At 41.9% G+C, this 27,989-nt stretch overlaps 2 protein-coding genes across 6 annotated transcripts; one reads left to right on the top strand and one right to left on the bottom strand.

Moving 5' to 3' along the window:
* The first annotated feature begins 285 nt into the window (after positions 1–285).
* tnfrsf9a (tumor necrosis factor receptor superfamily, member 9a) lies at positions 286–4,932 on the top strand. The gene is made up of 7 exons (XM_069659967.1): positions 286–645; positions 1,346–1,465; positions 2,123–2,260; positions 2,358–2,430; positions 2,535–2,638; positions 2,727–2,894; positions 2,996–4,932. Exons 1-7 carry the CDS (start codon positions 507–509, stop codon positions 3,109–3,111), a joined length of 858 nt encoding a protein of 285 aa, XP_069516068.1. The 5' UTR covers positions 286–506; the 3' UTR covers positions 3,112–4,932.
* On the bottom strand, positions 4,915–27,989 carry ccdc187 (coiled-coil domain containing 187). 5 transcript variants are annotated; one of them, XM_069659961.1, is made up of 13 exons: positions 27,655–27,989; positions 27,158–27,250; positions 20,211–20,273; positions 19,541–19,679; positions 19,333–19,423; positions 11,143–11,221; positions 9,200–10,588; positions 8,519–8,640; positions 8,350–8,421; positions 8,128–8,262; positions 6,980–7,074; positions 6,781–6,875; positions 4,915–6,695 (listed from the first exon to the last, which is right to left on the bottom strand). In XM_069659961.1, exons 2-13 carry the CDS (start codon positions 27,204–27,206, stop codon positions 6,547–6,549), a joined length of 2,478 nt encoding a protein of 825 aa, XP_069516062.1. In that variant the 5' UTR covers positions 27,207–27,250; positions 27,655–27,989; the 3' UTR covers positions 4,915–6,546. The 5 variants fall into 5 exon arrangements, with proteins under 5 accessions (XP_069516062.1, XP_069516061.1, XP_069516067.1 ...); XM_069659960.1 differs by lacking the exons at positions 27,158–27,250; positions 27,655–27,989 and adding an exon at positions 23,428–24,234; XM_069659966.1 differs by lacking the exons at positions 9,200–10,588; positions 27,158–27,250; positions 27,655–27,989 and adding an exon at positions 23,428–24,234.

Here is a 27,989-nt window from a genome sequence, read left to right as displayed (position 1 = left end):
AAAGGAAATAAGATTGAACCCTGATAATCAAGTTTTTTCTCCTTTTGCTAACAGCTATCACAAAAGTTGCTGTTTATTTATTTTATTCTGAGATTAAATAAGTCATGAATCTTTTTAAACAGATCAAAATGTAAACGCAAACATGTTCTAGTTAATAAAAAAAATTCAGAATGAGATCAGTGAATTTTACACACGCTTTCATTTTTAATTAGTAGGACACGCCCCCTGTAGTAAGCTATGAAAAGCACCCTCTGCTGTGCAGTGAGTAATGATTGAGAGAGCACAGAGACCACAGCACACAGAGGTGTCTTGCCAGCAAACTTTCCACTCAATAACCTTCTGAGATACTTTAGTTGAAGAATATAGTTGAGAATATTTCAGACTAAAACTACACATTTAAAGACAAGTGCTTTTTGTTTTCAATACCTGGGATCTATCTTGGACTGGATTACCTCACGTCTCTCCTGAAGTTTGTTGTTTGTTGGGGTCGGCGAGCTGACGTCAGTATGGCTGTGATCCTCTACGCGATGGCTCTCTCTCTGCTCCTGCAGGGTTGTCTGTGCAGCGTTCCACAGGCAAACACAGGCTGCTTGAAGTGGAGTAAATCACAGGGAGACGATGTGTGCTGTGACATCTGTCATCCTGGTAAGAACTTAATGACTGTTACTAACCTGTATGTGTTTAAACTGATGGATGGTGATGTAAGATGAACGTTTTTCACTCTTCATGTCAAAATAATGCTTGTATCATCCCCATCTTGAGCTTGCTGCTGGGCTTACATTGTAGAAGTTCTTAATAAACTACTATGTTCCCATGAATGAAGGAGAAATACCAGTGCTGTTCACTTGCCTAAACTTATAGTTCCTATATCCTGATATGATCCTTTGTCGGCCCTCAGAAGAGTTTAAGTTATCCCATGTAGAATCTGACGAAGGCTAAATTGTATACTGAATTGTTTGTGCTTCTATCTGTGGATATGAAAAACAAATGTATTCCAGCCTTTGTGTGTTTCCACCATTGTGGTTGCATGTAACCAAATATAGTTTCGGTGGTTTTACAGCTAATACCACAACAAAGAAAAGTCTGGATGATGCATATTAATAATAAAAGAACTTGGAGGTGTAATATTTTGTCATTACAATCCCAAAACAGTCTAGGTTTCTATAAACGCAGGCTGTGAGAGTTGCTTTTCACAAACATTACATTTTAAAGACGCTTCGAGGGGAGACCGGCGACATTATTCAAAGAGATAGTCTCACAGAAACTGATGTGACAGAGTTTACAATACAGTCATTTGTTCCTGATCTGTTTGTGTGTCCTTCTTCCATGTGTGTGTGTTCGACAGGAAACCGCCTGGTCACCAAGTGTGGTCCGAACCCAGAGAAGCTGTGTACTCCTTGTGAAGCTGGAACATTTACAACTGGACCTAAAAACCTGAGGTGTGACAGGTGTCGACAGTGCGTAGGTATGTTAGCAGGTCACAAAAATACACAAGATGTTCCTTAAAGTTGTAATCTCAAAGATCTCAGTGTCGTTCTCTTTGGCGGCACCTATGGCGATAAACTGTAATTGCGGGAGCACACTTCCCAGATATCCAGACAGTGTTGCATGTGTGACGTCCACGGTTGGCTCCGGTTGTAACTCTTGATTTTCCTCGCTGGCGGTTGCTTTCGTTTTTAGACTGTTTGCCTTCATCTGAGCGTCGAGTTTGTTTCTTTTTCTTTGGATATTTTTGAAGTTGTATCTGTAGTCATCGATCTTTTCTCTGTTTGTTCAGTCATAGTAGATTACTCTTTACTCGCAACACTTGCAGAGACCGGAAAAGCAGCCGCTTAGCTCCGCCTACCCTCTCTGGCAGACCAACCACTGCTGGGTGATGGAAAACGCGTCACTAGCTGGGCACCGCTTGTGATTTTTTCACACCCAGTCCGTAATACTGCAAATGCAAAGGCTTTCATCACTCACTCACAAATGTGTTACCTCATTCGGCAACAGATAGTGACTTAACAAACATTTATTTATCTGAAAATCTTTAGGATTATTACTTTAAGAGTGTAAAACTAGTTGAAATGAAAAAATGAAAAGATTGTACAACCTTCTTTCCATCTCTTTGTATGTGCAGAAGCTCAAGTGTACGTGAAACAATGCACAGCTTCCTCTAACACGGTGTGCGGCTGCAGGGAAGGACTCATCTGTGGTGGTGGGGACCAGTGCACCTTCTGTGTTGACAAGTGTGGCAAAGGTCAAGAGCCAGACAAACGTAAGTCAACTCAAATACAGCACAAACCTTTGATATGAACACAAGAGATTTACAGTGAAGTGAATGATGAGTTTGCTAAACTTGCATGTCCGCACAGGTTCTTGCAGACCATGTCCTCACGGGACCTTCAACAATCAGACTCATCAGGCGTGTAAACCCTGGAGCACCAAGTGAGAAAAACCTCGCTCTTAAAACAGCATCTGCCGTGTTTATATGCTGCTTTGACGGATATATATAATTAAATTGTTCTGACGTTGTTTTATTTTTCTTCAAGGTGTCCCAATCCCGATCACGATATTGTGGCCAAAGGAAATGCATTGTCTGACATAAAGTGTTCGAACAGTTCAATCATCCCACCCAGAGAAATAAAGAAACCTGGTAGGCTGTGATTCTGTTCATCGTGTGCACTTGTGCTTTAATTCTCTTTGGTATAAGCCAGCACTAATTTCTTTATCTTTGCTATCAGAACAAACAGAGCAGCCATGGCCCTTGGTGCTGCTTGCGGTCTTGGGCACATGCCTGATTTGCTTTATCGTCATCATCACTGTGGCCTGGAATATCTGTCATAGGACGCCAGAGCAAGAAAAGGAGCCAGAAAAGGACAGTGAAAAAATGATTATCCGACCCCCTTCAGGTAACTACCACTCTCCTTCATGGTTGATTTTTCAAGATATATATCAGGCAAATCACAAATATAGTGAAAATGTACTTAATTGTTCCTCTTTTTCTCTCTAGATGACCCCAGGACATTGATCGCAATCGAATGCAGCTTCCACGAAGCTCAGCAGGAGCAGGGCAGCAGCCTAGAGTCGCTCGCCTCCAAGGACTCCGCAGAGCAGCTCCTCCCTTAAATGACAAAACTGGAAAAACCAGTTAAAACCCAGATTTTACTGATTTCGGGGAAAGGAAACAGGATATCCTTAATAAGAATGGTTGATCTTTGAGATACTGAAACACAAGTATAAAGGATGTCTTTTGTTCAAGGTCCTCCAGCAGGATACTATGTTCACAAAGCTCACTTTTATCCACCCTCTTCTCCTTTTTTTTTTTAGAATAGCCAAAGCTACTGTGAATATCTCAATAGGTCAAGTTAAAGGTTAAATTTGGTTAACCAGGATGAAAAAAATCTTTAGATGATTCAATTCAGGGGAGGAAGGGGAATTCAGGGAGGGAAAACACAAAGTAGACTATTCATCATGTTAATTACATGGCTCGCAGATGGCTGTTTTTCCCCAGCGGTTTATCTTTGAAAGATAAAGTCGGCCTAAATATAGCCATGGAAGTCCATGAATTATTGGATTTAGTTTGACAGCAGATAGCAAAACAACATACATAAATAATAGCTGTCAGAAAAAAAACATTGAATCATTTGAATGAGTATGAATGAGCTTACTCTTCCCTTATTTGCATGTCTGGGTGGTTACCCTCTCTGACTGTTGCTCTGAGTGAATGTACAGTGCAGGTGGGTGTTCAGCAGGGTGTAAAAGCCTAACAAGAGTTTCAGTCACGCCTAATTCTGAGCCTACACATGCCTCCAAGATACATGCTTTGTTTCACGCAGGCTCCGATAACCTAGTTACCTCCGGTTTACTGCTGATTTGTACATTTTAAACTTTTGTAATGTGGCAGCTGCAAATCTGTTAATCCTTGTCTTTTTTATTGGATGGATTACCTTGTGTGAAATTTTACAGCGCACAAAAGATGAAAGCTTTGTTATATTGTAGACAAAGCTATTATCTCCTTCCAATCTACATTGCCAGGAACTATAAGGACTTTCCTGCTATCACTTTGTCGGTGACAAAAATTCCAGTAAGGGGATTTTCCCTATTGTGTGTATACTTAAAGTTTATAAGTATATAAGAGTCTACATAAGACTACTATCTCTTTATCTTTAGTGCTTTGGTTTATTAATGAGTGACAAATGTTTGGCTATGGTTCAACAGCACTCGGAGCGAGCCGAGACATGCCTGTTGAGCAACAGCTGAGAAACACTGCGGCTATCCCAAGTGCGATCTTTATGGAGCTTAAATTACACAAAGCTGCATTAGTCACGTGCTGAAGAAACATGTTTGAGAGTCTTATCAAATGACTCGTGGGAAACCTGAAGGACAGTTATGTTCACAAATAAATAAGGCACACAGGATATCCAACTAAAGCTCAAGGGTCATGTGGAAACCCCCCCCATGCAGTCTTGCAGTGCTCGTGGCTTTTGCTAATCTTCTTGCACAACCGAGTGGGCAGCGAGTTCAGACCAAGTGGAACTTTTTTTTCAGACACACATATGTCTTTTCTGAACTGTAGCAGGCGTATCTTTCTAAATGGAACAGTTAAGAAATGTGCTATGTGGGTTATGGTGAAAATGTTAACCCACACCTTTAGTCATGTATCTGTGAGTTAGTATGAGTCAGTATGAGTCACAACTGCAGCTATGTGATGACGTCTAATCAAAGTCAGAATGTAACATTTAACAAGGCCTGTAGCACTTCACTTCACCTGCCAATTGTTACCTGATTCATCACGTGCACTGCTGTTTTTTTATGTGAATTTATAGTTCTACCTTTAATATATTTTATATTATTATATTATCTGTACACCAGCACTGAATTACACCATGTAGGAAAAAAATGTTTATATTGTATTTTTACAACAGCAAATAAAAATGGGGATATTTTTTATTATGTGTTGCACTTTCTTACAACGATTGCATTCATAGTGGTCCAACTAAGCATTGGCATTCATAAAAACAAAGAAACAAATCTGCAACAAAAAGAGTGTTTTAAACGTGGACGTGAACATATAAAAACAAACGGAGACCGATGAATGGTCACGTGTGTGGACATCAAATCAAATCAGTTTTTGGAGAAAGAATAGTGTATAATGAATAATGTTAACTGGCATCATAATTGTAACCCACCCACCTCGGAAAACATACATAAACATGAGTTGTATTTTTACTAAATAATGTTAACTAAGAAGGTAGAGGAGAACGGAGAAGGCAGCGCGCAATCAAGAAAAACTCCACGAGATGCCTTGTTCGTAGAGCTGAGCTTCTATGGTGCACGCCAAGGCTCAAAACTAAGTTGTTTTGAACGAGTCGTATCTGTAGAATGTTGAATTCTTGAAGTGAAAGGCAAACTGTCTAGTTAAATGGGGTAACAGAACCTATGTTTGCTGCGTTTTTGAATGTCTTTGATGACACAATCATAAATAACTACGATTTCTGTTAAAACAGCGGCGGGGCTAGGGGGGAACGCGCCTCGACAGACACACTTAGTTTGAAACAGCACCGGCTCCCATCAGCGGCTATCTGACGACGATTTGGCGTCTTATTAATCTCTATACACAGATCTGCATGCTAACAGCTAACAATCTGTAATAGATCTTAAATTCAACTTGAGATGAATTCATTTGAGGCGGTGTCAAGAAAGCCGTTCAGCATTCGGATTTCCCGACTTCCTCTAATGCATCGGAAATGATCGATCCGACTTCCGTTCAACAAACGAGCATTTTTAAAATAGTTCTCTTCTCCTCTTGAGGACAAAGCTTCCTTTTTACTTATTACAAATCAGCACCATGATGTTGAAAAAGAACGCAGAAAAGGAAGTCTTGACTGGAAGTCGTTTATCGCTAACCGCCGGCTACACGCTTGGCGTGTTCACAGGTGTGCCCAGAGGCTACATTGTCGTCAGACTATAGCCGATGGGATCTGAGATTCCCAAAAGGATAGCAAAAATTTACCAGTTTGCTTTCACATGTGGGATTTTCCTCCACTTGGGGATAAATGGGTTAATTCGATTGTCATTGTTCTATTGTAAACATGTCTAGTGTCCTGCCAAACTGCTTAAAGACAGAGTTGGAAGTCGCTGAAGAAGTCTTAAAGTAGATCCTCGAAAACTGCGTCACTCAGATTCAAAGGTTATTAAAGTAACTTCTTGTTTTCTCCTTATTTTGTCATTTTGGACGGTTACAGTAAACAGCCAAACTAGATAATAACACCAAAGAGTAACAAATATATATATATAAAAAGGTATACTGTTTAAATTAAACACTCATTAACACTATAAATCTAAACAATACTTCATTGATATTCCCTTTGAATATTATAAAAAAAAACATGCGTCCAGAATGATGACACTCCTCTCAATCCTTTCTGTCTAAAGTGCTCGTAGGGTCGGCTGGTAGAGAAAAAATAATGCTTCTGTAATTTTCAAACTTAAAGTAATGCTAACTTTACAGCTGATATTTAGTGTTATAAAGAATATACATGTGTTCCAACAGCACAACAGTTACTGTTGCTTGCAGTTTTCCCTCTTCTCTTTGGGTTTAGTGCGTCCTGGTTTGTCTGTGGGCCGTTTAGTGGGCGGGATGAAATTGGGCTCCTCGAGGAAGTCATGCAGGCCGGATTGCGGCCCTGGAAGCGGCTGACAGGTTGGACCTATAAGCGGAGGAAATAGGATGTGAGCGTCCAGCCATTGTTTGAACAGTTTCATTTTGAGTGCTGTTTGTCCTGTTTACAGCACCTGTTAGTCCCGCTCTGAGGCTGTCTGTGTTGTGTCTCCTGGCCTGGAAGGTCGGGTCCAGCTCCTCTGCGATGTTTTTGACCTGCTGGGCTGCTCTGTGAACACAGCAGTGTTTTAGTCAACATATAAATTAGACGAAGGACATATAGTAAGAATACAAACAATCAGCAGTGTCTTTTATACTCGTGGAGAAAATTACGGTAGATTGGAGATCGGACTGGGTGGCTGGGTCTCTGGGGAGCAGTCCTCAGTGGGGGAAGGAAGACCCTCTGAGTCAAGCCTCTCACGTTGGACCTAAGACGATGGACAAGGGTCTGACTCATTTCATCAGCTTCTGAGAAGTCTAAGCTAATTGAAACAACAAAACAAACTGAGTCATAGAGCTAAGTAGATCTTTTCACCCTCTTGACCCCGGTGTGCCCGGGAGCTCCAAGTATTATATATTTTTAACTATAGCCCTATTCTCCAGTGAAGGACCCTTTTTGTTGCCAGACTCTGAATGTTGACTCAGGAGGCAAACAAAGAGAAAGATGTAGGATCACACATTCATTATAAAATAAAAAATGTTTTTTATTCGTTTTGTTTTAAAGGAAATATATATTTACAAAGCCAATGCTTTTTAAATTATCTTTCAAAATGCTCAAATTCTATGTATTTATTATCGAATTAAAGATTAAGTTATTTTATGTTACAGACCAAGTGTTTAACCTTGTGAACATCTCCGTGTGGTGTTTTTCATGTGCTACAAGACATATCAGGGACAACATCAGCAGTCATCTCCATGGCTGGGCCTTTCTGCTTTTAAACTGCAGTGTACCAAGGACAGGCTGGACATTATGCGCAGCCCATGGCAACCACTTCTGGATGTGTGAGCCAGATGTAACAGTCATCGTGATTTTTGTAAACTCACTACTGACTACTAACGTTAACATTACTAACTAAATTTCAAGCTTGCTAAGTTTCAACAAGTTGCCACTAAACCATGGCGTGACGTGTTTTGTTTTTGGCTGTAGTTTAAGAAAGGAGAAATGTAGCACAGAGTGGGTGGGGACTATTCAGATTGGGGAATTTTTAATGAGGGAGAAGGAGGAGACGCCTTGGGAGCATTCTTACAAGGTAATTAAACGTATTTTCCAGAAAAAACCCCAAAACAAAATGTCTTAAAACCTGACTGAAGATGGTCTTGAAAGTGAAAGCAACTTGTAAAAGTTTTTTTTCTGTTTTTGAGACTGAGGGTTCTCAGTGAATTGCAGCAACATATATAAAACAACTGGGATTTAGGGGGTTAAAGAGACATGCATCACAATGAAATGTACTCCCTGTTCTTCAGCATGACAACAAATCTACCTGTCTGTCTCTTGCAGGTCTCCTGTCATGATGACTCATCATTGCTCTGTGCTCATGCCACGCTGCCGGCCCTTCAAGCTCACGAGATCGACGCTTTGACTTGATTTCCTGCTTTTGCATAAAACGTGCAATTTCCTGAAGCAAAAGCACAACGGACGATCGTTCAGCTGGTGAATGTTATACAGGAAGTACATGTCAAATCATGTCAGATCATCATTGTACCTCATCCTGCGCCACTTGTGCCACTCTGAAGTCTCCTTCTGGGTAAGAACTTCGAGGAGAGGGATGAGAGTACTGCGAAGACAAAACAGTAAAAGTCCGAAAAATATGAATGAAATGAAATATTTGTCCGTCCTTTCTGATGGTCACGATAAAGTCTTGTGTCCCTCACCCTCCTCGATAGCGTTTCCTCTTCCTCCTGCAGCTTGCGAGCCATTTCTTCATCCCGCAAAACCTGCTGCAGCTCCCCCAGGTCAAGGCCTGCCTCGTCTGGGTCAGGTTGCACTGATGCTCCTGAGGGTGAAGTGTGATAGTGTCAAATCCAAAGCAACTGAAGTGAATTATGATAACAGCGAGCATACGGGTAGAATTATGATAACAGCGAGCATACGGGTAGAATTATGATAACAGCGAGCATACGGGTAGAATTATGGTAACAGCGAGCATACAGGTAGATTAAGATCGCAGAAGATAGAAATCAGTCATTCATCATACTTATGCAGTGAAACACGGGTTTAAAGACAGATAACATTTGAATCACACCAGGAGATGAGAAGATGCAGTAAAAGGTATGTTGATAGATTTTAAAAGGGGATCAACTACATCAAGACCACAAAAATGAGGACGAAGATGAGAATAAAAGCACACGCTGAAGATAATTTCATCATAGGTATGAACAGGAAAATGTCCCACTTCAGTAAGAGACCCCAAAGCACCACTAAAACCTGAATTTGTCCAGATCAGACGATGATTGAGGGAAGAGGAGAGGAGCAGATGCACACAGAGAGGCGGGGAGCACAGCTTTGGAAGCTCCCCTCTGCAGATTGGAGTTGGCTGCAGTTCTGGGTGTTACCTGCTGCCACGTGCCTCAACCTATCCCTGGTTGAGGCCTCGCTGCCGCTGCTGAGGCTCTGGCAACGCCGTGGGGCTCTTCGACGGGGCCGCTCTTCTCTCCTTTCCACCTCCTGCTCCTCCTCTGAGCTTAACCTTTCTTCTATGGCGCTGTGCCAATGCCTGCGTTGGCTTGTTGTCCTTTTCCCCTCATAATCATCTGCATTCCTCCCTCTCTCATCATCATGAGTGTATCTGTGCTCTCTCCACCTTTGACTGCCTCTCCTTTCTCTGTTATCAAAACAAGATTCTCTACTACTAATCTCAGAAACCTCCCCATCATGGTCAACACTATTACTGTGCCTGTCTCCGTCCTCTCTGTGATCTCTCCCACTGTTCTCTCGGTATGACGATCTCCTCCTCTCCCTGATATCTCCATGGAAACTGTGCCTGGTGGTGGCAGTTCTCTGGAAGACTCTCTGATGTGGTTGGGAGTCGCCGCAGGAGGCCTCGCTCCCGTGAAGCACCTGGCTGTCTCTGCTTTGAGGAATTATTTGAAGTGGCGCCCTGCTGCCGCCAAACCTCACAGGCACACCCCTCTCTAAGAGGACCTGGCCCAGCATCTCCCAGATTCTGCTGTCTTCACTCTGCTGCCTGTTCGAGCTCCTGGTGTCGTCCCTAAAACGGACATGTTTGTCAGGGTTGTCCCTAACGCTCCAGGTTCTGGCTAGGTCTCTGTTGCTGTGTCTGCTCCTGTCAGGTAGCCTGACAGATTCACTGCGACTACACCGTCTTTCTGTTACCTCGACTAACCTGGAGTCTCTTTCCTGATCTCTGCTAATGTGCCGGCCCTCACACTCCTCTCTATGGTTCTTTTGTTCATCCCAAATCCTAGGCCTCCTTCTGTCGAGGTCACCATTTTCAAAATAGTTCTCTTCCCTTTCTCCCCTCTCCTCCTCCCAACCTCTGAGCTCTTGTGTGAAGCTGCTGCGAGGGGATAGGCTGCTGCGAGGGGACAGGCTTCTGTAGTGTCTCTCTTGTGGCTGATATAAAGATGCCCGCTGACGAGGAGGTGCCGTGTTGAGTCTTTCAGCCAGTCTCTTGGACCGGACAGAGAGCTGTTCAGAGAAAACCGTGTCCGAGTCCTCTGACTCCTCACTCAAAGGCTCTCGCAATTTATTCCTTATTTCCCTAAAGGAATCCCTGTGTCCTTGATTTGACCATGAAGTTGTGTTATTATGAGCTGCTAACCTCCTGGGAGAGTCAGCCAGAGGCTCGGTTAAGCCTGAACGGTTGTGAGAGGTAGAATATTGCCACCTGGTGGTGGTAGATGAGTACTGCTCTTCTCCTTGGTGAGGGCTGCTGAGTGTGTGCTGGTGAGGGGAAGGTAGAGCAGGATTGGAGGCGCTGCCTTTAGTAAAGCCAAACATGCAAACACAAAAGCAGGGTGGGTGAGGCTACTAGCAGGTACTATTACACAGGTGTAGTTAATGATGAGGTAATGCATTGCAATAAAAAAATAACAGCATGTTATTTATAAGACAAGTTAAATAAATGTTTTAGACACACACAAGGCATGCCAATACCTTAAAAATGGCAATACAGACACACTCATGCATACACCAAAAAAATAAAAGAAGTGTTACATGCATGAAAATGTATCAGAGCACAGTATGAAGATAATGATACAGTGCGATAGCTATGTAGGTTATGTGTTATTCATGCGGAATGACTTAAATATAAAGCATAAAGCATGGAAAGAAAAAACCCAGCAAACCCTTTAAGTTACTCAAATTGTAACACATTTGCAAATGCACATGCCCTACCCAACTTATTCACACAGCAGATGCCTACAAATTCAATCATCACCACTTTAGTATGAATTCTCTGGCAGTGTTTTAGGGTTGACTAATGCCACATAATCATAAAATCAATATGACATTAAACAGAATTGAAAAGCCGTACCTTCTCCGTGGCCCTCCTGCCCTCTGCTGCTCATCCTGATTCTCTGCTCCTCCTCGTCCTGCAGTCGTTTTGCTATTTCCTGTGGAAACGAGCGAAAATGATTTGTTGCTTTTTTTTATACCATAATCAACACCTAGCTTTGAGTCGGCTTTAAGCAGCATCAACCCGTCGCTGTTGACATTGCTCTGAATTTCATACATTGTTGAAACTGCACAAAGGAATTAAATGTCACTACTGGTTTGGGATGGATCAAACATTGTACATTTGAGGTACTCCTTCTTGATCCACGGTGAAACATTGTTGTTCATTGTGTCGCCAATTTGATTTGATTTTTTCATATATGTTGGAAAAGTTGGAATGGATTAACCTCTCAGGGAGTGTGTCTTTAATCATGACAATGGTAAAGAAAAAATACACAAGGAATTTACAATAAATTAAAAATGGCTGACTTCCTGTTGGGTTGATCTAATGGCACCTAAATACTTTTTTTTAAAGAGGGGGTATTGTGCTGTTTCACATTTTAAGACATATATATGTTACAATGTTGGATGTCCAAACTAAACGTGGGCGAAGTTTCAAATCTGTAGGTAAAAGTATGTTGGAGTAATCCCCCGGCTTCTCAGCTCAGTCTGCAGGCTGCTGTGAACGCCAGGTTTCACACTGTTTTTTCTACACGCTGCACTTTGTGCAAAAAGTGCAGCTTCAGCATGCTTCGGAGAGCTGGCCAATCAGAAGAAAGAGGGCTTGTAGGGGCGGGGTTTCTTAAAAGGGACAGAGCTGACTGAGTCGTTTCAGGCAGAGGCTGTACGAGGGCCTGCACAGAGCACCAGTGTGAGAAAAATGAGGAGTTTTTTTAAAACTATAAATCATGCTCAGCTACTCCACAGGTATCACAGAGTGAAATATGAAGCTTGAAATTAGCACAATAACCCCCTCTAAAGTCTTGTGATATTAGATGTGTCAGCCAAATTTCATACATCTAGGTGAAACATACTGCAGGCGCTACTTTGTTGAAATTATGTAGGGGGCTATATGAGACCATTTTGCCAAACTCATTAACAAGACCTCTATATTTCACAACTTGTGATGCACGTGCAAAGTTTCATTAAGTGTTGAACACTACATTTAATTTATGCAGAGAAGAAAGACAGACAGAATTAATCATTTCTTCGGTTACAGCAGGTTCTTTGCACAGGTCAGGGCTCAGGCTCTTATGAGTAACCCAAAAGGAGTTGACACTGTTTGGTCAATAAGCAAAATATGATTGATGACTTGTTCTTTTCAGACTATGAGAATAACTTTCAAATAGATTTGACTGAGTTACAACCCCTCCATCCTAACACCTCTAATGATTTGCCAGTAATAGGGTCATATTATTTCATTTTGCTAATTTCCACCTTCGTTATAAAAGCAAAGCCAACAAAATGATCGGAATGAAAGTGTTACAAAATGTCAAAACAAGCTCCACCAACTGTGAACAATCAGGTTATACCACTGGTGTGCAACCATGAGTTGGAACTACAGCAAGAATCCTTTCTCAGGCATGTATACTGTGCTGTTAATGTTTTCCTCCAGCAGATGGCAGCATAGTGTAGACTGTAAAACTGAAAGCAAGGTAAGAAATGTTTCCTCCTCCAATCATAAAAGTCACACATGAAACAAAACACTCAGGAAACTTTTGATGATGCCAAATGTAAAGAGGAGAGTTCTGCCTGATAAACAGCTCTTAGACTCTAGATACTGCTACATCTGTTTAATCTCATAAAACTGCCTCTAACCAACTCCTGCTCCCTTTTTAAGATAAGATACCACCATATAAAATAAACACGTCAATATGAACAAAACTCTCAGACTCCTGTAGGAGCTGAAAGAGTTGACTTATTTTCAGAAAATCTATCTAAGACTGGGATTTCTAAAGAGGCGGCTGAGCCGGATAGTGCCACTCTGAGCTAACTGGCATCTTAATAGCAGCCATTTAACACAAAGTCAGCTATGGGTGGCCAAAACAACTATTTCAGGCAGGCTCAGTGGGAGCTCGGAAACTACACGAGACAAGTAAACCTTTCATCTCCTTCAGTCTGAACTCTGGACCAGAAAAGTCCAGCAGAGGCAGCTCAACAGGCCTGTTTCACTTGAGGTAACACCTTGTCACTGGCGCATGCCTGCTCTCACCAGTACAGTACACACACACAGTGTCTCTGTGTTGTTGTTCTTGGAAAGGCCAGAACTCATTTTGTTCCTACATATCAGCAAAATTCTAACATTTAATCACATGAAATCCCTCTCTGTAGGCTGCATTTGCAACATAAATCATAACTAAAAGCTAACGCAGCTTCTTTTGCTTTGCGATCAGGGCGTGTGTGTGTGTCAGCTGCTTTGCCAGCATCAGCAGACAATTAGCAGCTTGCCATGGGAGGTTAGGTGTGGAGTGCCGTAGGGATCTGGCATTTAAAACAGCTCAGCCTGACGCCTTCTGTTCCTTAATTAAAGACAGACTCTACAGGGAGGCAAATATTTAATCAACACCTCTGATCAGCCGGTCATTAAGGAAGGTAAGCTAACGGGAGTGTTAATAGTTCATCATTTGCTCCCAACATCAACACTCATAAAAAGAAATGATAACATCCACACAGGAATACACTTATTACTCAGTAATACCAGGTGCTGCATAACCTTACATGACTTTAACCTAGTAGCTCAATGAAGCTTCACAATTCAGCTCTGTGTAGGCCCCTCATGTTGACTCCAACAGAGTCCAAATCCCTTTAAACATGATGAATGAACCCCACAGCCTCCCTGACCTCACATCCTCCAAACAAGGAGCCTGTTCAAGGCTGCCTCCGCTAAAAAGGAAACTGCAGGGTAAAGGAAAATATCACGCTGCAGCGGCCTTGTGACGTAGACCGCTCCACCGGACCAGCTGGGGAGTTTGAGGCAGAGTTGGCAGTCTTCACCCACAATGCTCTTTTTCTTACACAGCTCAACTCTTTATTTCTTCTGCTCGGCGGTCAGATCATTTTCTCTGTACATCCACTCGTGTGCAGAAATGCTCAAGCATGCTGTGAGAATGTAGAGTCGTAAAAACTAGAGGCTGGGCTTCTGTGTGAACACTGGAACAACACGGGAGAGCTGTTTGATGGGAACCATCTGGATGCCCCATCCTGTTTGGATCGCAAGATGAATTGTTTTTGTTTTTTACTTGTACTGGTGCGATGCCACAATAAGGAGTAAGGAAATGGACAACGTAAGTGTCACAGCAACTATCAGAGCATTTAGATATTAATGCAATGAAGTGTTATACAACATACAGTATTTACTGCGTCTGTGATTCTCGTTAGGCAACTTAGATTCATAACATTTGCTTATAAGCGCTTATAACTGTTAAGCTGGTTAGCTGGTAAGAACAATTCTGCAGGTATGAGGTCACACTGGGATCAAGTTTAGTAGAAAAGTCATCTATTTACAGATTCTACACAGAAATGTAGAATCTGTAGGCAGGGATGTGGATTTTAGGCATGGCAAGTGTTCTGGTTTTCGTTTGTAGCACGCTTGTAGTCCGAGTAATATTGACCAATCCGTCCATGTGGAGGACAAAAGCAGGCGGAACATAATCCGCCATAATGACATCCCTACAGCAGCTATCTGACGATGATTTAGCTACTTATTAATCGCTATAAACAGACATCTGCATGCTAACAGCTAACAATATGTTATAGATCAAAAATTCAACCCGAGATAAATTCGCTGTGTGACGAAAGCCGCTCAGGGTTCAGATTTCCCGACTTCCTCGAATGCATCTGATCTATCCGACCTCCGTTCACCAAATGAGCATTTTAAAAGTTGTTTTCTTCTCCTCTTGACAACAGACCTGACAAAGCTTCATTTTGACTTTTTACTAATGTGCATCATAATGTTGAAATTTCAGCAAAGGTACGACCTGTTCATTAAAGTCAGTCACAAGAAAAAACGGTTTCTTTTTCTATTAACAATGCAGCACATGGAAAAGGAAGTGTAGACTGGAAGTCGTTTATCGCTAGCCGCCGGCTACAAGCCCGGCATGTTCACCGAGACAATATCGTCATTGGACTATAGCCGATGGGATCCAAGATTTAGTTAAAAGTAACTTGTATATTTTGATATGACAAGTGTAACAAAGGATACATTTCTGCACTTTTATAGTGCTTTTCCAGTCTTCCAAGTAGTGCTGAACAATTAATTGAAATCCTGCTGAATCGCAGGAGGCGCAATATTTGTTAAGATAAAATGTGTGTCAAAATACCATCTTAATTTAAATATGGTGCCGCAGAGATGTTCTGGCCTACACATCATACAAAGACATGAGTATCAAATATCTTTGTGTGGTACAGATCCCAACAAAAAACACACCATAAAAATGTTTTTCAATGAAAATAAGAATAAAGATGTAAAAATTATCATTCCTTTAATATCGCAAATTATATCGAAATCACAATATGAGTCAAAATAATTACCATTAGATATTTTTTCTAAAAGGTTCAGACCTACTTCCAACTACTTGAAGCGACACTACATGTCAGCATTCACCCTTTCAGACACATTGACAGCGTGATGGCAGAATGGGTCGAATGGACACGATTAAAAGATGACCTGCGACCTCTGAGTTTTGAGAATTTGACACAAAGCTAAAATATGGAGACAAAACAAATTGTATGAAACTCTTTCTCAGCTGTAACCACACGTGTTAAGAAACTGGCAATGACCTTAGGTAAGTCCAAACACTGGAGTTCATTTTAAAGGTTTGTTCCTCTAAGTTAAATGTTAACCTGTTCGGAAACCCGGATAACAACTTAAAACCATTTAATGAAAAGGATAACCTAATGAAGGCTGAGCCACTCTCTTGATTAAATGCTGAATGTTTCCACTCCATCTGCCTCTTCCTCAAAGTTTAACACATGTCCAGTATGCACATCCAGTGAGACTGAATGAGAGTCTGTAAAAAGAGGCTCATGGTCCATGTCTGGCATCAACCACAGGAGACTTTGATTGAGCCATCATCCGCACGGGTGGCTGACAGCTCGTGTCTCTGTTTAACAGCTGACTCTGCTCATACAGCCCTTTTACGGCACAGTGGAAACAGCAGAGGCCCAGAGCAGCACTTTGCCGCAACCGCCCTTCATTACGGACTCGGTTAGTCCTGAGAGGGGGCAAAGTGAACCGTATGATATTCCCTGACCTGCTAGTAACAGGCAGATAATTAAATGATACACAAGTACGTCCCCAGTGTCATATAACTCTGTGAGCCCGTGTGCTGAATGTGCAGAATGTAAAGGATAATGCTGGTGCTATTTTAAGTGCCAACTGCCGTGATTGCCCTTTTACATTATGTTCAGCTTTGTCTGCGAGCAGGACTCTATAATGAGATACAAAGAACCATTAATCTACCTTCACAAGCTGCTGCTTGCTGCTTTGTGCGCCACCAGAAAACTTCCAAAAAGCTTTAACATTTCGTGAGTCTGATAATCCATTACAGCATTATCCATTAACACAGTCTATAGTGTCTCAGCCTAGATAGTGGTTTGGAATTAACCGCCATTGACATTAATTCAAGCGGACCACAGCCTGTGTAGGAGGAAAACTACCAAAAACTTTCAGTTAACTTTAAGGCCAGTGCTTAATACTCAAAAGATACATATTGGACAGAGTGTCAACTCACATATTGCTCTGGTTTTGTCCAGAGTTCTGTTTTATCGCTGCACTGTGCCATGCTGAACTTGTTCATACAGAGCAGTATCTTGCTCTGCTCTAGTTGCTGCCAGCAACTTGACACCCCCGGGAAAGGATTTGTTCCTGTCCCAGGAGCAAATCCCTCAAAATAATACGCTTTACAAACTTTACTGTCATATTCGTTGCTACTTACTAGCTTGGACAACATTTGGTGTCAAGATAAGATTAAAATCAAAAACGAGTGAAGGGTAAAGGAACACTGATTTCAACCGTGTTTGGGTATATCAGTAATCCATGGGGTTGTCTATAGCATCCACAACATTCTTTAAGAAGCTCCTAAAACTTTTAGATAGTGTGGATTTTGCCGCCCCCTGTGGTCAAAGAAATACCCATTATTGGAAGTGGAAGTTGTTTTCTGGTGAAAAATCTCGCTTTCTTTGCCTTAAAAAATGTAAACAAAGGTTGTTTCGCTCGCGTGCTGTCCATCTCATCTGACACCTACCTACTGCTATGCTGCAGCAGTTACAGGCATTGAAAATACCAACAAAGAAATAATCAATCCCGTCACTATTGGTCTTGCTTACTTATGTAGGTTGTATAGATGCATCGGTATTAATTTCAGTCTGTTTCATAACCACTAAAAAACTCCTCCCAGATTGCAAAAATTCTGGCAGGATATTTTTCATACTTTATCTATAGTATTAAAGAAAAATCTAAGCCTTAGCTCTACCCTTGCCCTGTTTGGTGTTGCTGGTGGAGATAACCCCCACCTGACTTCTACAGAACACCGCATGGTTGCTTTTGCCTTGCTCTTGGCCAGACGTGCAATCCTGCTGAAATGGAAGGGTGCTGCCCTGCCCACGCTTGGCCAGTGGCGTCAGGATGTAATGTCCTGTCTCAAACTGGAGATGCTACGTTTCTCTATCAGTAGCTCGAAGAGGAAATTTTTACGAGACATGGGAACCTTTTTTAACCTACTTTCATAACACTCAAACTAAATCATGAGATGAGCTTTGATCTGGCCCTTGACATAAAAAGTAGAGTCTGACTCTGTGTGGTGCGTTGCGAACTCACTCTTAGATATCACGCCTTATTTTTCAGAACAGCTTGGGATGGGAGGGTGGGAAGGGCTCTTGCACTACACAAGGTGTTATTGTTAATACCAAAGACTTGTTTGTCTTACTCGCTATACACATGAGGAATATTACTGCCTAACCCTGGTATTTTCTATGTTTTATTATAACTATTATTGTGTTTTGTATTTTGTGTTTCTATATATGTGAAAACTCAATAAAAAATATTTGAAATATAAAAAGTCCTCACAGGAGCTTTAAATGCTGTAACCAACTGTAGCCTCGAAGTCCAAAATAAAGATGTTTCCAATCAACCAAAACAGATGGAGTGACGTCACACAGATTTGAGCGAGTTTTCTGCTGAACTGAACACATGCTTCTGTCTTATGTGTCAACTATGTGATTGTCAACCAAGCTCTTCGTGTAGCCTGAACGATAAGTGGATGTTCTGACAGCTAAATGTCATTATTTGATTTTATTAAAAACATCTTTTTGCATGACTAAGACTTAATTTATGTCTGCCATGCTTTTTATAAGCCTTCTGTCTGCATGCCAAGTATGAGTTCATTTTAAGAACTGAAGTAGATAATAGTAGCATGTGTGTAGCAGCCCACTGACTGAGTAGTAATGGTTTTATTTAGACTCTGATGGCTGCAGATTTCCAAAGTGAAAAGATTGATCAGATCACGGTGTGCGGCAGGTGGATAATTAACGAGTAGGAGCAGGCACACGTGATGTCACAACGCACCTTTGCACTCTTTATACCGGCTATATAGTACATACACTGTTGGAACTCCCTCCAATGCAACTGATGTAACAGCATTGCTGCAGCTCACATGACAACCTGCACAGGCTGAAAGTCCAACATAACTGGAGTCAAATATTCTATTTCAAGTATTGCATGATTCTTAACGCATAAATTGGATGAATTTAAACTTTGTGCAGATTTAATTACAGTAAAATCCAGGATATAAGTTGCACCGGAATATTAGACGCAGTCTGTTTTCAGGGTGCCCCAGATGGTAAAAGATTATCTATGGCTATTTATATTAATAAAAAGGTGTATAAATGTTATTTCAACACTATTTACATTTATTTTCATTTAAAACACACACAAATGATAGCCTACCACCTGTTTTTCACCATGTTGAGTTTGCAATCCTGCTAGCTACTGGTGCGGTAGCTAGTAGTCTACGCTAACGGTGATTGTTATGAGAGTAGCGGCTGCACTCGTGGTCATGATGCTGCACCATCGTCTGGGTAACATACCATAACACAATAAAATACGTCTCTGCATTTTATACTGGTATTTTGCTTGCACCGGCATATGAGATGCAGCCCAGTCTTAAGATGAAAAAAGTATTAAAAGTGCATCTTATGCACCGAATTTCACAACACGTCAGTTTGAGCTCACCTTATCGTTGAGCTCCCTCCTCTGAGCCTCCTCAGAACAGCGCTGGATCTCCTCCTGAATCAAGCGGGCGTACTCAAAGTCTTCCGCCTCTCTGCGGAACATTAAATGAAGAAAAATCACACACTACAAACACCTCATACAGCAATGTAAATAAGCAGTGATATGTAATGATGCGTTTCAGCTTGTTTTGGCAGGAGGGGTCACCTACAGTTGTCTGGAGGCCTGTCTGAGGAGGGCACTCTGCTGCGTCCGCTCCTCCTCCTCCTCATCCTGCAGCCGTTTGGCTACACGGATGTCATTTTGCACGAGTTGATTCTTCTGGATGTTTGTGGTGTAGTATTGCTCGACTATGAGGGAACAGCAGAGGAAAAGACAGAGCAGTGTTTAATATGAGGCAATGAAAGATCATGCACTGACCAGGTTATTACTTCTTGTCTCAATCTGATTGTTTTTGAGTATTCATGACTGTGATGATGTTTATTCATCATGTGGTTTTTGTGGCATGCCAGAGACTTAGTGTCCTTTTTAGGAATCCTAAAAACTGACACCAAATTACATGTCATTTTGTTCACTGCGGAAACTTGCAAAGACAAACCGAAGCAACTGTTATAGACGAGTGAACCAAATAGAAGTTCACCATTACTACCTTAGCTTGCCTTGATAAGCCATTATATACATTTCTACCTGTACCGTCATTTGTATTATTAGCTGCCAAGTGTTAGCCTTAGCTGAATACATAAACAGGATAACAAAGGACGATGTCCCACAATGCAGAAAGTGGTGAATCACTTAGACGGACAGGAAAGGTTCCCACATAATCTAAAACAACTGCACATGTTTGCAGTGTGTCTGTCATGGCAGCTTAACATTGTACTTACTCTCCTGCTCCTGCAGGTTGTGTGCCAACACTCCATCCTCCAGCACAGCAAAACACTGGCACACTGAAACAACAGAGGACAACACACTTTACTATCATAGAAAAGATTACAAGGTGTTTCCACATAAGAGAGGCGGGTTAAAGTGGTAATCTCAAAGATCTCCGTTTCGCCCTCTTTGGCGGCACATATGGTGATAAACGGTTATTGCGGGAGCACACTTCACAGATATACAGACAGTGTTTCATGTGTGACGTCCACGGTTGGCTCCAGCTGTAACTCTTGATTTTCCTCGCTTTCCTTTTTAGACTGTTTGCCTTCATCTGAGCGTCCAGTTGGTTTCTTTTCTTTGGATTTTCACTTATTTTTGAAGTTGTATCTGTAGTCATCGATCTTTTCTTTGTTTGTTCAGCCATAGTAGATTACTGTTTACTCGTAACACTTGCAGAGACCGGAAAAGCAGCCGCTTAGCTCCGCCTACCCTCTCTGCGAGACCAACCACTGCTAGGTGATGGAAAACGCGTCACTAACTGGGCGGTGCTTTTGATTTTTTCCGCAAAAGTCCCCACAGACACCCAGTCTACAAAGGCTTTCATCAGTGGGCCATAGGCTCACTCACCATTGTGTTGCCTCATTCGGCGATAGATAGTGACTTAACAGACATTTATTTAAATGAAAATCTTCAAGATTATCAATTTAAAGTGATAAATTAAGTTCTGTCAATCTTCACTGGTCCTGTATGGCTCCATCCAAGAGCTTACAGGAGCTGAGCCTGTGGATGGCTCCAAAAAGACAAAATTGTTGACTTTTGGTTCAGCACTCTGTTTAGAGGAAAACAATAGGACTTGATTGCTGTGTGTGTCTGTATATTTGGAACAGACAAAGGCGACAGAGTGTCCCTAAAAACTTAATAAAAAAAGAAACCATCCACCCTTCTGGCATAAATTCCCTGTTAAGTATATAAACGGCTCTCATAAATCCCACATCATAACAGGGTACCAGTCATTTGGAGAGACGTGCAGCCACAGTTTGTACCATCCTGCCAACGTCAATGGGTGTAGGAGCAGCAGAGGAACACGTTGACCTCATTCTCCCCAAAGCTTAATATGACTTCATCTATTTTTGTATGTTTGTATACGTCTGCATACAACTCTTGTACGCATCCAACCTTCAAAAGTGAAAGAAGAGGCAGATACGTCTCTTCTTCCCTTAAGCGCTCACTATGACTGCCAAATGAAGATGCAAAGTTTACAAACCACCTGCAACCATTTATACTGAAGCCTGGGAAGTTGGTAGAAATGTATGTAAAGTGAAACTCTAAGGCCGTCGTAAATCCAAAGGCTTTAACTCAGAGCTCACTGTACACCGAGGCTGTCTGGTTCCTCACTTTGAGCCACTCTGCCGCAAACTAAGTCTTCCCTATCCCATGATGCTTTAATCTCACCACCTGCTGCTGGATATGGTCCTAAAAGATATCGGTTTCATGTCATTAACCCTCAATAGCCTTGTTCTGTTTTGTCAGAAAGCTGAGAAAGACGTGGACTGTAATATAGACACAAGAACTTGAGAAGCAATTATGTGGCTGTGCAAACAAATAGTTCCCAAATATGTGAAGTCAAACAGAGACAGTCAACATAACAGACTGTTAGCTGCTCTGTGTTGATCTAAACATATTAAAAACTCTAATTATAAAGGTGGTTGATACCCAAAGTTCTGCATTACTCTCAGATCTGTACATAGATCGTAATCGCTCAAGCTTTCGTGGATCTAATTTACAAACATGCTAAGAGTTCACATTAGTCCTAAATTAGCCGAGACAGCCCGCATGCACACCAGGCCATGTGTTTAAAGTTCGTCAAACACACTCAGAAAGTAACTCGAGATAAAATAAACACAGACGGACAGCAGCCGTTTTCTCCACTTCTTCCATCTTTGCAGACACACAGCTCACTGTGACCAGACAGCAGCTCTGCTATCTCACTGATTTTCATCAGCGGACCCAGAATGACTCTTTTCCTTCAATGGTGCTTTCAAACGCCAGTAGAAGGACAGCAGATAGTGTTAAAGTAGAGATTTAGCTCACTGCAGAGGGAGAAGCCTCCAGACTGGGCCAGAGGGAGGGCCTATTAAAAACACCTGTCCTGCTAATAATGCTTCCACTTCCACGTTTCTCAGAGGCTGTAGACACAACGCTAACCTTTCACAGCCATGTTAGAGTACTCAGGTATTCAGTTTAGGACCTGACACACTTAAATGCCACATGTTGTTTATAATAATAACCCTGACACATTTTGTACTGCTGCATAAATCAGAAAAGTTAGATGTTCTGTATCAAGATTGTACCCTGGAAAACGTGGTAACAAAGCTGTAACATGCTGCCTTTATTTGACAGCGTGTTTCAGGTTGGAAAAAAGAGAAGACACAGTGAATCCCAAATAGTACTCTTGAGGTGCAAAGATAATCCAGTATCTGGAATACTGGAACAATACTACTGGAATTAATGCATTAGCCGTGTCTCTTGCTTAAGGTAACAAGTGGGTTTGTTTTGTTTCACATCAAAATCAACTTGGAACGAATTACAAACAGGAACTTAGTGGATGCTTTTAAGGTGATCTTGAATAACTTGGAGGCAGACACATCTGGCTGTAGATGTTCTGCTTGATCTATCTAAGATTGTGGTTGTTTTAGACAAAGTTTGACTGCGTTCACTTGTTATTTCGTGATTTTAATTGCATTATAGTCACGTATTCTGTGTTATGTTTGTGTGTGTGGCTGCTCACTGGTTGTCTGAAACTCTGATTTTTAATCTCAAGAGCTTTTTCCTGGTTAAATAAAGGTTAAATAAAAGAAAAATGTTGCTGTTAATCATTGACATGTCCCACACCAGACTCTGTTAATCTAAGCTTCTAGCATATATGGGAAATAATTCATTTTTTGTGTTTTATCCATAAAACATATCAGTGACATTATGTGCTAATTGGAATTTAAAGGGTTACAGTTTTGAATATTATTAACGTTTTGGTATTTATAACCATGACTGAAGCTGGTGTAAAGATTTGATACGTAAAATATTTATATATAATAATTTGAACACAGTTTTTTGACGCAGACTTTTTTTTGGGTGAAGGCTTCAGTTTTGCTTTTGTGATCCGTTTGTCAGAACAGAAGAATAAAAACAAGCAGAAATGCATGAGCAGAAAGACTCCAGAAGTTTACTTACTATCTTGAGATTGACTGGATGGTGTCATCGAAGACGGAAATGAACAGGAAGCCTCCAGATTCATCGTTACAGCGACTTATAGTCAATAGTCTTTGGTATATCTATGATCATCTACGCACTAACTAACCCACGAAACATCAAGCATTCGACCATCTGAGACCTAAAAGTTCTGTTTGCTTTCTCGATAAGACACACACATTCCTTGATAACTAACTGCTTTCACATTCAGCCTCTTCTAAACGTACCGTGTCCTCTTTTTTCAGTGTTGCATCACTTTACCTGACCTACTAAAGCCTGCTCCAACAACACAATGGTACATTTAAACATTTAGAAATCGGATTCTCAGTTGATATAACAAGTAAAAGTCAGGATGTCTCGTCTTTGTCTGTTTCTGTAAATAGGGAAGTGAGAAAAACAGGCTGAGTTGATATTTGTTGAGACTCTCTAAATCCCTAAATTAAAGAATAAGTCTCTGTGTATGTTTCAGTCAAAGTTCACCCAAACAAAAATCACCCACACAGCACTAAGCCACCAAAAGAGTCCATTTACACCATACATGACCGCATAAGTCTACACTCAGAGTTAACCCACACCACGACAGACATGCATTACCACTTACACCTGTCGCAGAGCTTAGCAGACTATCCGCTAAACGGATCTCCCACCTGCCCTCATGCGTCCAGTCTGTCAATGACGAGGGATTAAGTCAAAGGCTCGATTTTAATCCGACAGTTAAAAAACATGAGTTTACTCCTAAAGCCTACTTAGAGAGCGGAACGAAACGAAAGGAGGGAAAGATGGAGGAAAAGTGTCAGGTCTGTGTGTGTGTGTGGGTGTGTCTGCATTGCGGGATAACTTGTTTTTCCAAACTCCTTTAAACTACGGTCACGTTACCCTTCTAGAGGCGGGACAAGGAGACTGTGCTATGACTGCTGAACAGGTTTTGAGGTCCGGGGTGAGAGGCGGGTCCAGGCTGTGTTTGTTTTCATATATCTTGAGAGACTCCTGCTAAAAGCTTCTTAATAAGGGCACTGAAAGGACCCTGTTGGGCCGGGTCTTTCCCCCTAAGAGGATAGAAAATCAAAGATCTAGCAGACAACAGAAATTGGCTGTGACAACTTCAGAAAGAAGAAAACAAGATTTAAAATTGTTAGCAGCTACCGACTTTATAGCCCATTGTGTTCCCAAACAGTGTGTGCAGACGTCTCTGCAGCGAGGAAAACTGCAGGACAGCGACCTGTATGACCTCAAGCCAAAACAGTAAAAAAAAGTGAAATTATCTTGTGTTTTAATGCCTCTTGTTCCTCTGAATTATTCCATATTACTGATCATCAGAAAAAGAAAAATGGCATGTGAAACTACTTTTCCCTTTTTGCTGGTACAACAAAATCTCACAGGGGAAGTGTGCAGTCTGTCTTTTAGCACAACGGCTGAAAAACTCAGGCCAGCTTTAGAGAACTGACGGCCAATCATCTTACAAAAACTATGCAGATTATCTCAGGCATCCAGCACGAGGGAGCCGCCGATCAAACACCGACAGAGATATTATTCTTTCATCTTCGCAGCCACTTGGATAGCTGCAGAAGCGATTGCCTGCCAAACAAAGAAACTGGCGAAAGGAGAAAATGACAAGGGTTCTATTTTCAGCCAAAATCCCCCACCGACCGCCCACACGCTGTCTCCCTCTCTCTCTCTCTCTCTCTCTCCTCCTCCTCCTCTCCGGTCTTTTCTCTTCTCCTACTCGCTGCTGTTTTAGCACAAAATTTCACCACTAAGTGCCCGTCCATCCCGCAGCTCTCTGCGTGTGCTATAAACTAGGTGCACTGAGCCAGCCAGCTCATGAACTGGACCAAGCTGTCCCGGAAAACAAAGAGAGGTGAAGGGCAATGGGACTCTGGGTCAGTTGGTGAGAGTGAAATTGGGAACAAGGGAGGGGAAGAGGGGGAATTCCTCAGGGAGCTGCATTCCCTCGGCACATCAGGCTAAATCAGGAGCAGCCAGAGGAGGGACAAAACAGGAACTGATAAGAGGGGCAGTGAAAACAAAGAAAAGTTGACTTGGGCGAGACTCTCGTGTGGGGAGGAAAGTGGAGGAGAAGTGGGACACGAGGATCTACGGCTCTGAGGGAAATTGAAGCATAAACACCCACAGTGGGGCGTTAAGTAAATGACCCACAGAGAGAGGGACCGCCTGATAAATCTGTCTGGAGGAAGTCACAATGAGCAGAAAAAGTTACACTGACCAGACATTTGATTTTGCATGCTGCCATTGACTCGATGGGCTGTTTATCGCTGCCATTACTGGCTTTGTTTATGCAGCAGCCCCTGCTTGATTAAGCATGAAAATGCAAAGCTGCACAGTGTGCCCTTTGTGTATGGAAACAAGAGCGGAGTGCTGAATTATCTCTCGTGATAAAAGACATGCAGACCTATTTCCATCCCATTCATTAGTGAGGACGTGCCAAAGACTGAGTCAACGGTCTACACCCAGGCCGGGCTTAGACATTCCTTACCTGAGAATGTTTTCATACTCACATGCAAGCAGATAGAGCTAATTCTGTTCTTTAGAGCTGCACTAGTGCCACGACAACACATTTATTGCTGAAAGTTTAACTGTACCTTTTCCTTTTTTTTTTTACAGATTGATATTCTTTGTTTAACATAACTACGGAGACCAACCAAGCATTATCATTTCTCTGCTTGGGTTTATACATTTCAAATATGTGACAGTATATTCAGAATAAACCAAAAGTGAAATGTTACAATTTAAAAGCAATACACTTCACTGAAGCCTTCCTCTCGTGTGACAGCACTTCCTTCCCCCAGAAATCACAAAACAGCTATCTCATTCCTCGCTCTTATCTGTAACCAGCACATGAGACCTAGGATTATCTAGGATGAGATCCATCCCTGAGAAGCTCTATGAAAAGTCAAAACATGGAGCAAGCCATAACAACAAAGCAGACAAACAAGGTCAGAAGAAAAATGTAACGTTTGGTGCCAGGGTAATCTATGCAAACTGTGAAAGAAAGACGACAAGAAGTTTCAATGTCTAGTGAAGAGTGTAGAGCCCGACCGATACTGAATTTTTGGGGTCGATGCCGATTCTGATATACAGTACATCTATACAAAAAAAGAGATGCGCACTCTGCCAGTGACAGAACACATGTTCCGCATATGGCATATGTTGGTAATTGTTATTTGTCTGCTGGTTTATAGTTGTAACCACGAGTGCGGTGGCGGTTACATTTCTTGACTCCAGCTGTATTTTGTATGGAGAGCAAATGGTCAGGCCCATGTGTTGAAAAACAAATTTTGCACCCTCTGTTTGTTAATACAAAAAGGCACTGCTTGAAATTTGTCCCAGCATCTTTTTACGCTCCATATTCTGCTAAAAATTCTTATATTAATATTGGAGCATATTGAAGGATATCTTAGCCGATACTGATATATCTGCGATATGCTAATATTGGCTGATAACATTGGCTAACCGAGTAATCGGTCGAGCTCTATTTAAGTGTCTATAACTTAAACACTAATCCCTACCGGCCACATGTCTGCGGCTCAGTAGCTTACCCTGACCTCCTTATGGAGGAGCTACACAAAACATCTTTTCCCCCAAGACAGACCGTGACCCATGGTATTTTCTGCACATATCTGTTCCCATACTTGGTCTAAAGTTTCTACAGATTTAGGAGGAGTTTGGTCAGTGTGTGTGAGTGTGTATTCACCTTCTTGGACACGTGGAAGATTGGTCTGGTCAATTTCCAGCTCTGCCATCACTGTCCCTGTTCTGTCACTGCTTCATGATGATAGAGAACAACCTGATACAAGAAAGTACCAGAAAGGGAATTTAGGAGTTACATACTGGCGAATGAAAGATGACCTGAAGGCAAGAAGAAGGGGAACTTCAAAGCTGAGCTCAGATACTTTTGAAGAACTTTATTGTGTCTTTCAGTTAAACAGTTTACTCATTTATGTAGTGATAACTCATGCAACATGTGAACTATCTGCCAAGTAACTCTCCAGACTAGCTTAACATGACAGTTCTAGCTGTAACAAACCAAGCTAACATGTTGTTATCATGAACTATACAGGTCTAAAGTCTAGAAAGTTAAAACAGTATCTGCATTGCACTTGGCCAATTGTTTGTCGAGCAAAGTAAAAATAATACCAGATAAACATTCAACCCGTCCGTGTGCCAAAGAGCCATTGTTTAAAAACCTACCTGTTCGCAGCACGCTGCCCACACAGGCTCCAGTGTTGTGTATGCACACACAGCCTGCTATTCAACAAGTGCCCAACATGACAGCCAAGTGTCAACTTTAGAGCCGCTCCGTCGCACTCTCTCTCTCTCCCTCCCTTCCTCTGTTTTTTTCTTTGTGTGTCTACAAATTATCCAAAATGTCACGAACGTGCTTGACCGTTTCTACCGCCTCTTCTTCTGGTGTGAATTCTAAGCGAAACCGACGTTTTGTTGTTCTCAATGAAACAAAGCCCCGTCGACTCGTGATGGGAAGCCAGGGCGGACAAACTTAGCCCACAGTCTGTCGCTCCGGCTGC

This window comes from Semicossyphus pulcher, unplaced genomic scaffold, assembly GCF_022749685.1.
Source record: "Semicossyphus pulcher isolate SPU_LCO1_2020_fin unplaced genomic scaffold, fSemPul1.0.p SCAF_13, whole genome shotgun sequence".
NCBI lineage: Eukaryota > Metazoa > Chordata > Actinopteri > Labriformes > Labridae > Semicossyphus > Semicossyphus pulcher.
Note: the sequence above shows the minus strand (reverse complement) of the source record. Positions and strands in the feature narration are given on the sequence as shown.